This window comes from Lipophrys pholis (genome assembly GCF_963383615.2).
Source record: "Lipophrys pholis genome assembly, chromosome: 4".
Lineage (NCBI taxonomy): Eukaryota > Metazoa > Chordata > Actinopteri > Blenniiformes > Blenniidae > Lipophrys > Lipophrys pholis.
Window position 1 is genome coordinate 21,913,080 of NC_137637.1, and position 12,448 is coordinate 21,925,527.

The following is a 12,448-nucleotide window of genomic DNA, read 5'->3' on the forward strand; positions in this document are numbered from 1 at the left end:
TAGAATGAACCAGTAACAAGTGACAAGTAAAGTGCTTAACATCATCAACTCTTCATCACGGCACCTGTTAATGGATGGGATATGTTAGGAAAGTGAACATTTTGTCCTCAATGTTAAAGCACTAAGAAGCTAAAAAAAAAAAAGGATATTTGTGACAATTTCAGTTGAACAAGAGACAAATTATAATGGCTTGACTTCTGGGTGAAAGCGCCTCCAAAATTGCAGCTATTGTGGGGTGTCCCCAGTCTGCCGTAGTTGATTATCTACTAAAAGTGGTCCAAGAAAAGAAAAAGAGTGAACTGGTGGACCCTGCGTGGCCAAGACTCTGTGATGCACCTGAGAAGTGAAGGACTCACTGCTGTTGGGTGTTTGGATGGCTGATTAGTTCCTTTGTTGGTTAATGTGCCAATTTTGACCAAAATAAATAAATAAATAAATGTCAGACTAACAAGGAATGGGACAAGGAAGAAATCCGTACTATATCCTTGCCAGGTTCTCTGAGTGCCCTCTTGTTGCATATGGAGCAGCATGGACAGAGACAGCGCCGTGCATGTGAAAACTGTATGATGTCTGACTATTAGGATGGATTCATACTTGACAGGAAGAGAGAAATGGGTTCATTTTCTCAGGGTGGTCTGATCAAGTCATTTCATACTTTATGAGAAACAACTTCCAAACTCCTGGCAGCGGATGGAAAAAAGCTAATCACGGCAGCACGTTCCCTTTCCCACAACAACCACACCCATTTTTAATTTTTTTTTACCAATCACACGACAAGTTGTTAATCCACACTCGCTCAAGAAGAAAGTTCAACAAGTAGTATGACTAATAAAACCAGGGTGTGAGAAAACAATGTCAATCTTTTATGGAATATCCCACAGACTTGCGAGAGAGTAAATATTCCTGGTTTTGTGGAGTGTGTATAAAACGTTATTGTACTAGCAGAAGTCCATCTTACTTGTGCAAAATTCTTTGATTTCCTGCTAAATTGCAAATGAGGTTTAAAAGTTGCAGGATGTACTGTAAAGTAGATCTTTGAAAGTCAGATTCATGAGGTCTGCAACTGACAAAGGCATTGGTGCCAATATGAGGTTACTGGCTGTTACACTGAAGAGATCTTTCATTTCATGTACAAACAAGAATCTCCTCTGAACATATTTTCATTGGATTGAAGTGTTTAAAAAAAGACAGAAAGTGTCTGCTGTGTCTCCAAGGTGTTTGCTACAAACATTTTTAAAGACCTTTCCAAAGCTATACGAGCTTGATGAGGTGAAGTCCTGGCTCAGACGGGTGGTTAATAACTCATTTCCTTTTCATTTTTTCCTCTTCATGTGGTAAACCTAACCAGACCAATCACTTGTCTCTGTGATTAAGGATTGCAGTCAAGTCCACAAACAGGTACGTACTTGATTCTCACACTCAATGAAAACTCATAAACATCCACGTCCACATCCTGTGACTCACCCTGTCTCCCTGTGTTCCTGGCTCACCAGGCTGTCCTCGGTCACCCTGTCGGCATGAGGAGCGTAACAGTCAAAATTCTCCTGTTTACACCTTAAAACAAAAGTTATTTCTTTTACCATTTTCTTACCTTGCTGCCAATTTCTCCAGGGGGTCCCCTGGCTCCCTGAAAAACACAAACACATTATTTGAACTAGTTTGGTTTTTTTCCAACACAAAGGAGCTTTTGGCATGCTCCTGATTCGGTTAAACTGACTGTGTTTGTCAAATAGTTTGCTCGCTGGTTAAAATGTGTGGTTTAATCATTTCTGTTGTGTCCACATTCATTTTCTAACACTTCATCATTCAAACTGAAGAAGCTTTATGGATTTGCTACAGCAACTCCTGTCGGGCAAATTATATGCATAATTGTTTATTCCTTTGACACATGTGTATTCCACTGAAGCACAGCCATTGCTCTGTGCCATTTTATCTAGATTATAAAATGTGCATTACCCTGAAATTTTAGTGATCTGTGCTTGTCCTGTAGGTTTTTTTCATTTACTTCATCACAACTCAATGTGTGATGGGTCAACAAACCGAAACATTTCAAAGGACCAATATTTAGGGGGTCCTTGCACAATATTTTTGAGCATCTGTTTTCCCAAGAAAAGAAGAATCCACACACCTCTGACACCAACCATTTCTACTCCCACCAGTGATCCCCACTGAAAATTACCTTTGACATTAATTGTGCAAATGCAGTTGTATTGCGATGACACAAGCGCAGCGTGATTCCATGTGTTTTCTGCACAAGCTGATTCCATCTGACCAACAGCCAGAAGGTGTGTGTGTGTGTGTGTGTGTGTGTGTGTGTGTGTGTGTGTGTGTGTGTGTGTGTGTGTGTGTGTGTGTGTGTGTGTGTGTGTTCTATAAAAAGTAATGTGAAAGGATATTTATCATCCCTAAGTCTAATTCCTATGTCCACTTGATCCCATTTCCACTTGCAGGAGGCTGGAGCTGGCCATAAGCAAGGATATCAATCATCTATCCATCTACCCACCTTCTATGACTACTGCATCCTGACTGGAGTTGTATTAATGGTTGTTTCAGCACATACTAACATGCAGATCAGATCAGTTGGAACTGTGCAGCGTTTGCAGATGTGATTCTTTTTCTTTACTTTTACTGTATTACATTTTACAATGACTTTGTGCCTGACTGACCCTGTCCCCGGGATCTCCTTGCTTGCCTGGAGGACCGGGCAGTCCATCAACAGCCTCGCCCTGAAAAACAATCACAAATCACTTCCTTGACATAAACGCAGCAGAAGGCTCAGCCACTCATAAAATGAATGAGTCTTCTGCTACCTTATCACCTTTGCGCCCATCCGATCCTTCTGGCCCTCGAGGACCCTGAGGCCCTGGAAGTCCTAGAATACCCTGACAATAAAAAAAAAAAGCAATTAGTGAATGCAAAATAGACCCATGTGCACACAGAGTTCACCTGCAAGCTTAATGTGTCAGCACATCATTGATGATTGGCAGCGCTTACAGGGGAGCCCTTGTCGCCCTTCACAGCCACGCCGCTGCCTACTCCTGGTGGTCCCTGTCAGCAAAGAGAGATAAGAGCTGAGAATCATTATGCCCATGTGCTCCTTGAGATATTTCTGCAGTAAGAGGACAAGTCGGTGATGGCGTGACTAACCCTCTCTCCTGCGCTGCCTTTTTCTCCCTCAAGGAATGAAAAAAGAGAGAAACAGATTGAGATATAGGGCAAGGAAACAATGAACATTGTTATCAGCCAAAAATAAGACTGCCAAAACAGAGACATTATTGTGTCTTCTTGTGTAGACAAACTAAAAAAAATGGATCTATATAACATAAATCCACCATAGTTTTATACATAGTTGTCTTCAAATCAAAATTGACAAAAGCAAAGAAATTAAATAAAAAAAGAAGCAAAATTCCAGAAAAAAACATTAATCTTACTGGTATCACAAAAGTAACCATGACTAAAACAGTGTTACGGTGTTGCTGGGGATGCAAATAAATACTGGGACAAATACTGTGAATCATACAAGCATCCAGACAGAATTCCAAATATTTAATAGAAATAGCATCAGTATCAACTGATGCTATTTCTATTCATCCTGAGTTGGAGATATCACAGTAAATACGTTAGAAAAGAATGACAACATCAATGTGAAAATTGACAACTAAAATCAGTGACATTTCTGTGAAGACAAACTTCACAAAAATAAACTCAGATGTTACATTGACATCTTGAAACAAAGAGCCCCAAATGTTTTAAGCCCCCAAATAAAACACTTAAGTGGCTCAATGCTACCACCATGTGTGCAAGTCTGACAATAACAGTTTCATCTTGGAGCAAAAAGCTCAATTCAGTTTTAAAAAGAGCTCAGAAGACACATTTCTTTCCCCTGCAAGATGTAAAACCACTCGTGTGGCATTGCTCTTTGATTAAATTTAATTAATGGGAATGACAATATTTCTGGCCACCACCTTTAGTTTTACAGAGAGGACTTTTAGAAAAAAAAAAAAATAAAAATATTTATGAGTCAAACCTTGATGGAAAGTCCTGGTGACCCTGGTATCCCTGGTTGGCCATCCCGACCCGATGCACCTGGAAATCCAGGGGCTCCTTTGAGTCCGTTGTTGCCTGGCAGTCCTAGAGAGCCCTAAATACCAACAAACAAGAGTCAGAACACAGCAAGAAGGAAGATGATGGCATCCCAAGTAAATAGAAATACATAAATAAGTATGGAATGGAAGCTTATTATAAATTAATTGACCATAATTTCCGGACTATAAGCTGCTACTTTTGTCACACACTTTGCACCGTGCTGCTTCTAAAATCACAAGGCTAATTTATGGATTTTTACGGGTTAACGGGCTTCATGTAGCCAGATTCTACTTCTGCATGTAGATACATGCTGTTTTGAGCGCATCTGCTTCTCAAAAGCTTGCCCTAAAAGTGATATTTCTGCTCTTAGTGACCTCATCTTGTGCTGCTTTCCGTGGTCCTGAACTCCAGCAGCTGACTCACGACCCGCACACGCACACAGCACTGTGTGCAGGAATATACAGTACTATGAAAGACAGATTTGTGGGAATTGATAGAAATATAAGCAATCCCCGCAGTGAAATTCCTGCCCTGTTACAACGTGGACTTTTTCAATTTTGCGGGCTCGGTTTATATTCAGGTGCGCTCAATAGTCCGGAAAATTGTTTTTCAATGAACTATTTGCACAGAATAGTACAGAGGGGTTGGCTTTGTTAAGCACACCTAATTCTATCAAAGAGCTGCCTTTTAGAGGAACTGCAGAAAAAAAACTGCACATTAATTCAATTCAAGAGTAGATTTTTATTTTTGTTGAAATAGTATTTTTGTGAGACTAGTTTTCATAAAAAAACAGAAAGAAAAAAAACCTGGATGAGATATTAAAGGATTTTCCAAAACATAATTTGTTCAGTAAGTAATTTTTTGTTGGTGTATTTCAATTTATCACACGGAAAAGCCTTGATTTCTTACTGGTAGTCCTGGGATGCCCGGCTCGCCTTTCCGCCCAGGAAGACCTCCTCCAGATATACCAGAGCCTGGTTCACCCTGAAACGTTATCATTGACAAACACAGAGACGTAAAGCATCACTTTCTCCTCCATGTCATTCAAAATAAACCATTTGAATTCAGTTGGAAGCGGAAGCTCACCCTTTCACCTCTGTCACCCTTTGACCCTTGTATTCCTGTCCTTCCTGGTTCACCCTGGAACAAGAGAAAGTAGCTTGTATTTCATATGCAGACACGCAGCAAGCATCTCCCTAGGCTGGTGGACAGGAATTACTCACTGGGTTTCCTCTGACACCGGGGAGTCCCTGTGAACCCTGTGGGGTACAAACACAGCAGTTTTTGTTTGTGCTACAAAATAAAAAAAATCATTCTGAATATTTAAGGATAGTCTAAAGTTTTTAGTCTCTCTACTCACAGGGACCCCTGCGTTTCCCGTGGCACCTGGTCGTCCTGGCAAACCTGGGTTTCCATCAACACCTGGGAAGCCCTACAAAGAGAGCAAACCACAGTTACTTTATTTCTATCTCTGTAAAACTATTTGGTGTCGATGACTTCAGTGTACTTACCCTTTCCCCTTTTTCTCCTTTTACTCCTCCGGATGGCTCAATAGGGACCGTCTGTCCTGGAGCACCAGGTCTTCCTTCAGGACCTCTGGGGCCCTCCCTCCCAGGTACACCATCCCTACCCTACATCACCCATACACAAGTGGACAAAGTATGACTCAACTAAACTTCAATTTGAATATTGCTGTATTGACTCCAAAAAAAAATAAAAAATCTCCTGTCTGGTAATGAGTGACTCACAGGCTCTCCCTTGCGACCTTCTGCACCGTCTCTGCCTCGCTCACCCTGCAGAAGCAAACACAAAATCTCACTTAGATAGACGAGGACAAAACAAAGAGCGGTGAAAAAATGTGAAGATGTGCGCAGCGTACCCTCTCTCCACGTTCTCCCCTCTCACCCTAACAGAAAAGGTACAATTTTATATTTTAATTAGATATAACATCTCGCAGAAAGCAAAAAAACAGGAAGGACAAAAAATGTCTCAGACATAATGTACATCTTATACATCAGTAATGTAGATGATTCTTCCATATTACTGCTTCAGTGGTAACAGGCTGAAATAGTCTGTAATATAAGACAACATATATAAAGACTCACCTGAGGGCACACAGTACACTGACCTGGACCTACAGGTCCCTAAAAATCAAAAGAAATAATGAAAGCTTTTTTTAAGATTGATGAAATATAGGACATTCTGGTTGAAATTTGTCTACAAGTAATTTAATTCCATGATGTCTTTTCGGGGGGATTTGGCCATTATTATGGCAGTAATGACAGATATAGCAGTAGCTTCATCTCTGATTCAAAAAACAATGTTGTGAATAAAATATTTGCTCTTTCAGGGTTTGTTCTCACCTCTGGTATCCTGGCAATACCACAAAGTAAGTCAGCTAGGTCAGTATGCAGTGTGTCCAACTGTGCTGCATCGCGGCTAAACAGGATATTCTGGGTGCTGCCATCTGTCACAGCTCGACGCAGCTCCTCCGTATCTGCCTGGTTGATACCCACTGCTAACACTGTCACACCTGTCACAGACAAACCAACAAGCTGACACGTCCTCCTGAACACAATGCTCGATTTTATGTTACAAAGTATTCGGTACATGGTTGTCTTTTCCTATTATGTAGTCCAATCTGGGGAATACTAGAGTGGACTCTTATTGAAGTCTTTTCAAAGTCAATTAGTGAGTCCTGATCTTGTAAAAGAACAAGACACATAGTGATATGTCATCAAAGATGCTTCAAATTGTGCATATTGAAGATGATGGAAGTCTCCATAGTAAAAAAAATTAATGAATGAAAAACTTTCAGTTGTGGCTTTTTTAGGATCACAACTTTTTTTGACACCTACATTATTTAGCAGCCATTTGTTTTTACATGTGCGTGTAGGTACAACACAAACACACACCTGTAGCTCTTAGACTGCTCGCTGCAAGAGTCAGGTTGTCAGCAGATCTTCCATCAGAAATGATGACTACAGCACCAGGGACCCTCGGTCTCCGTCCAGCTGTGGGGCTCAGGAGGTACTGCCTGGTGAAAGTCACGGCCTCACCTGCAGAGGGAGACAAGCATTATTACAACTGCCACCAGAAAGTACCAATCAGCCACAGAGATAATGCTTGATTAAGGTGAACAAAGCAGATAGAGAATAAATACTGACCAATTTTATTCCCCGGGGTTTCATCAAAAGGTGTGGACTGAATTTCTTGGAGCAATGTGTCAGATCTGGCATGGCGATTAAGCAGGAACCATATTTTGGGTTTATAACCATACACTACAACCCCCATCTGAAAAAGCCATAAAGTAGGCACAACGTTAAAAGCAGACTTCAAAAAAGGCAAACACAAGACTAGAGTGTCTTTAAGATATGTTTTTTTTTTTAATTAAAATAATCAGAGAACTTTCTCCAAAGTACCTGTGAATCTCGAGGCCCAACAGTGTAGAACGACCCTGCTGCACTCGTCAGGAGCTCGCGCAGACGACTTGCAAGGTTGGTCCGATCAGTAGATGCAGGCACAACAAATACCACATCCAGACGCCCTTCCACACACACTGTGGTCAAAGAAATATGCTTGAATGAGTTGGGACATTAGGTAACAAGAAGCATGCTACGTATATAATAGATCATGTTTTGGTGTCTCACCGGGGCGTTCCTCCACAAAGCTCTCTGTTCCCACTCCGCTTGCAAAGGTGGGCTGCACAGTGAATCGGTATCGACGACCCAAACGCAGCCCTGTCACCTGGTAAGAGTTGGACGAAGCAGGCAGCGTAACAGACAAGCCCCGACCGGTATCTGAAAAATGTGAACAATGATGGGATCATTTTAACGGGGCAGATGCGCAAAAGTCAATGTAAAAAAAACGAACAAGTACAAGTACCAGAAAGGGGCCCCGGGCCCAATTACAAATTACCCTATAAATACCAGAGCAATAATCGAGTTGAACTGTACGAAATGCTTATCAATATTGGTTAACTTATGCTGCAACTTTTCAGCTTTCTGTTCCAAGTCTTTGTTCCCCCATTAACAAACAGACATGTGACAAGGTGTCACAACCCCCTCTGCAGAGGTAAGCAGAGGGGGTTGTGTTGAATTCACGAGTCAAGAGAAGAGGATTCAGTAGGATGCATTACTGGCACGCATCATTGTTACTAAGTGCAATAAAATCCACTCACAATGCATCTGTTTAACAAACACAACAACTAGACAGTAATAATTCCCTGTCCACTCTAGCTGCAGTCTCTCATCCATCAATAAATACACCACTCTACCTCAGCAATCAGTTAAAATAGTGTAAACAAGTTGGAAAAAGGCCATTTGCATGCAATCTTAAAGGATTTTTACACCTTTATGTCAGACTGTAGCAAACACACCTGGCTGATGAAAGCAGCAGCAACAGAAAGACAACAGGGGAAAGGATAAAGTAATCCTATATATAATCAAAGTCATACTTAATTAGTACTAATACTTCTAATTCCTTTTTTTTTTACAATTTTCTCCACAGAGAAAATTACCTTCCTTGTCTGACTCTAGGAAACCTTTCCTCCTCTTTCTGAGTGGACCTTTTAAAAAAATTAAACAACCCCCCCATAAAAAAAAACAACAACAAAGAGTGTAAATGTATATCATAAAGAATTCAAATGAAAAAAAAACACTAAAAAATCTTAATAAAAATGGAATGGGACAAATGACAGGATAAATACAACTAACAATATATAGCCAGTGTTTGAATGCATGCCTGACCTCTTTCGTCTCTCCAGCGAAGAATGTAACCGGTGGCTCCTGGTAGAGGATTCCAACCAAGCCGCACAGAACTCTGGGTAACTTCAACTACACGTAGAGGAGTGGAAGTACCAGGGGTAAAATCACCAGCTGGAGAGATAAATACCAAAACACAGGCAAAGACGAGTCAAAATACAAGGTTATGTAGACAAATCTCTGTATTTTATTTCACATTTTAAATTCCCTGCGCAGGGCCAAGAAAGTGTTTCACAGTAATTATCAATACAGGTTTTGAGGCTGAACTTTTACCTCCAAGATGAAAAGAGTACCAGAAATGTGTACTCCAACGGAATTAAATTAAAAGTTCCGTTTTTATGAAATCCTCTGAATAGCAGACATTCAATGCAATTAATATTGTGGTGGAATTAAAGTTCACAAGCAAACTATCTACAAAAAATCAGTTAAAAAAAAAAAAGAAGTTACATAATGGCAACGTTTTAAAAGATAATATTTAATAGTTTTAAATATTATCTTTCAAAACGTTGCCATTATGTAATGTTTTTTTGTAACTTGTTGTAAAGTAGATTACATGATGTAAAGTGTACTGAAGTATACATAGTTTGTACAAAATTCAAAAAGGAGTAATTATCCTAATATACTACTTCATTTCAGTTTTTTAATGTGTTATTTTCACCTCTGATGACTATATTTCAGCCTTTAGATTAAGTAGTATTTAGTATGCAGAACTTTATTATAGTGAGCATTTATGGTTGATTTATTCCTTTAGCGAAACGTGAAGACGACTTTAAATCCATGTATTCATTTCTACTCATTTTGAAAAGGTTATCAAAACCAGTGGGAAACAAATGATATAAATGAGCATAAAAAGAAGGGACTCACGTGTGGTGACTCTGACAGACACAGGGGCTCCTTCTCTGTTTTGAACTAAAGCCTTGACCTGCACCTCGTACTGCGCTCCAGGGTCCAGCCGGTCTAAATCCACTCCTGTTACATCTCCTCCCACCAGCTGACTCCTCTCCTCACCGCCTACAGCATAACACAGTCACAGCGGTAAGTAGAGCCAACTGGCAGCCATAAAATATCACTAACTTAAGACAACAGCTCATTGAAACCGAACTCCTACATTAACTTCATTTCAACCTGAAAAACATGGGTATGCGTGAGAAGAGCTTTATTGACTGCGACAGTAATGGGTGAATGGATGCGAAGATCTAGGATTAGTCTTCTCCCCAGGATCCGGACACTGGTGGTGGTGAGGAAGAGGATGGCAAGTCTCAGATTCGGCTCTTTTTTAACAGAGAGAAACCCAACTGAGCCGCGTAAGCAAGCAGAGCGACTGTTGAAAGGAAAAACTCCCTCTAATGGGAAGAAACCTTTACAGAACCGGGCTCAGAGGTGGCGGCTTTCTGCTAACCAGTTGGGTTGGAGGATAGAGAAGAGGAGGATGAGACGGGCAGTTCAGGTAGGGTATGGATTCGGACTGGATGATGAGTGTTGATAGCGGCGTGGATGCAAGACCCGGTGGAGGAGGGGTAGAGGTGTGTAGCGATGCAGCTGGAACAGCTGAGGCTTGAACGTGAGGGCTTATTAGGCGGAACCTGGCTGATGATTGGCTGGGCGGAAGCCATCAAGGGCAGGGATTGGCTGCTGCGAGTGGGTGTGCCAGGAGACGAGCGGTGGTTGGACCTGGAGGATGGTCTTCCAGGTTGAATTACCACTTTAAACTCCATATTTAGGGCCAATTAAAGGTTAAAAGCCTAGTTTTATACAACAAGGTTCATAAGGTCGACAAAGATCACGGCAGGTACATGAGAGGATTACACAAAAACCACAGACCAGAGGCACCCACCATCTGTTCTCCTCCAAGTCACACGATAGGCTGTTGCGTCCTGCACACCGACCCAAGAGACTCGGACCACCTCTCCACGGGTTTCCTGGACCGTCAGCGATGTCACAGTTCCAACAATGGACTGATCTGATTCTGCCAGTCATGACGAGAAAACCTTATAAATTATTTACTGACAGCATATTCTCGCATATTTTCAAGATGTTTCAGGTCAAAGTAAATTTTTCTCAAGACATTCAGTAAAACAAGCAAAATGTGAAACATAAAGAATTTATTTGAATACCTGTTCTAATGGTCAGTGTGGCTGGACTTCCTTCTCGAGAGCCAGTCAGTGAGGAAACAAGGACGGTGTAGACCCGGTTAGGCTGCAGTCCATCAATGATGTAGGAAGAGGCGTCAGCCGCAACGTTACGAGTGTTTTCAAGTCCTGCATTACATCAAGTATATTAGCACTATTCATCATATTATCGTTGTCATGTGTTTTGCACAGGTTATGCAAGTTATTCCTGGCAGGATTTAACCTCAATATGAAGCAGTGGTCAAAATTGTCGTAATTAAACGCTGATGATAATACATAATATATAAACAATGGCAAATATGCCATTTTTGCTTCATTTAAAGTATTTTTCTTATTTTATCATCGGAAGCAAAATATTTCAAAAGCAATAAACAGATAACAGATATTTAAATAATTAATGTAATTGCAAAAAAGGCCACTTTCTTCTAAACTAAAACTTTTTTTTAATATGACATTTATGTCCTTGTGTTAAAACTCAGGATTCAAAAATGCATTTTAAAGTACAGTATTAAGTAAACGTACTTTAGAGTGAGTTTTTATTTTATTTTATTGACACACTCCAATAAGGGCTGAAGTGGAATACAATTTGGTTAATCAGCAACAGTAGAAATTCAAAGAGTATATTTTTAGAAGCAAGTGTTCATTGTGGGAAATTTCTCCACAACATTTTTCATCCGCAGTTTACAGCTAATCTCCCCAGCTCTAGTAGAAATAAAACAGGGTGGACTGGAATTAGATATTTAAATTTTTTACTTTTCTGTCTATCCTTCGTGTGCCATTGTTGTTCCTTTTGTAAACTTGTTAAAAAGAAAAAAAAATTATCAAAAAGGACTCGCACTCTCCCCAACTAGAATAAAAAAAGAAATGCGCACATGTCCAATGACACAAATGAAAACCATCAGCACACCAAAAGATATCCAATCTGATCTATTTCAGATTTTCATGAATTCTATAGTCACATGTGTAAATCCTTCATTACCATCATCACGACGCCAGGTGATCTTATAACCGGTTGCCCTCGAGGCAGCTGACCAAGCAAGGCGTATTTTCTGAGCCGTGACATCAATGGCGCGGAGTCCAGACAGTGATCCACTGTGGGGATTAGTGCGAGAAGACAGTGTGACCACCTCTCCCACACGTTCATTCACAACAGCTGCAACACCGATTGCCAGTGCCTCATCTGGCTGCAGGCCGTCGATGGTGTACGCAGAGACCTCCGCGCCCAGAACACGACTTTGCTCTGCATCTGCACAACAGAACATGGCGTTGTAAAAATATGTGTACATTTCCCGGTTTAGACTTTACTATGAACTGCATCCACATTGGTTATTAATCATCATCATTATCATCCAGAAGGTTAGAGAAGCAAACTTGTGTTCAGAGGTTAACGGGTTTGAATCCCCGATGCTGACAGGCTGTGTTCCCTGAGCAAAGCCCTTATCCCTCACTGCACTGAGACAGCCCACCGCT

At 40.8% G+C, this 12,448-nt stretch overlaps 1 protein-coding gene across 1 annotated transcript in view; it reads right to left on the reverse strand.

The window, feature by feature from the left end:
* col7a1 (collagen, type VII, alpha 1) overlaps positions 1–12,448 on the reverse strand; it is a 69,535-nt gene that overhangs the window by 41,276 nt on the left and 15,811 nt on the right. Inside the window, exons 18-42 of the mRNA XM_080462636.1 lie at positions 11,958–12,224; positions 10,964–11,107; positions 10,684–10,815; positions 9,714–9,860; positions 8,835–8,963; positions 7,737–7,886; positions 7,509–7,645; positions 7,254–7,380; positions 7,002–7,145; positions 6,450–6,619; positions 6,192–6,230; positions 5,966–5,992; positions 5,835–5,879; positions 5,598–5,717; positions 5,447–5,518; positions 5,310–5,345; positions 5,173–5,226; positions 4,996–5,070; positions 4,028–4,141; positions 3,148–3,174; positions 2,995–3,048; positions 2,811–2,882; positions 2,667–2,726; positions 1,592–1,627; positions 1,465–1,509 (exon numbers count right to left, since the gene is read on the reverse strand). Of these exons, the coding sequence (XP_080318762.1) occupies positions 1,465–1,509; positions 1,592–1,627; positions 2,667–2,726; positions 2,811–2,882; positions 2,995–3,048; positions 3,148–3,174; positions 4,028–4,141; positions 4,996–5,070; positions 5,173–5,226; positions 5,310–5,345; positions 5,447–5,518; positions 5,598–5,717; positions 5,835–5,879; positions 5,966–5,992; positions 6,192–6,230; positions 6,450–6,619; positions 7,002–7,145; positions 7,254–7,380; positions 7,509–7,645; positions 7,737–7,886; positions 8,835–8,963; positions 9,714–9,860; positions 10,684–10,815; positions 10,964–11,107; positions 11,958–12,224 (2,423 nt within the window). The remainder of the gene's footprint in view (positions 1–1,464; positions 1,510–1,591; positions 1,628–2,666; positions 2,727–2,810; positions 2,883–2,994; positions 3,049–3,147; positions 3,175–4,027; positions 4,142–4,995; positions 5,071–5,172; positions 5,227–5,309; positions 5,346–5,446; positions 5,519–5,597; positions 5,718–5,834; positions 5,880–5,965; positions 5,993–6,191; positions 6,231–6,449; positions 6,620–7,001; positions 7,146–7,253; positions 7,381–7,508; positions 7,646–7,736; positions 7,887–8,834; positions 8,964–9,713; positions 9,861–10,683; positions 10,816–10,963; positions 11,108–11,957; positions 12,225–12,448) is intronic.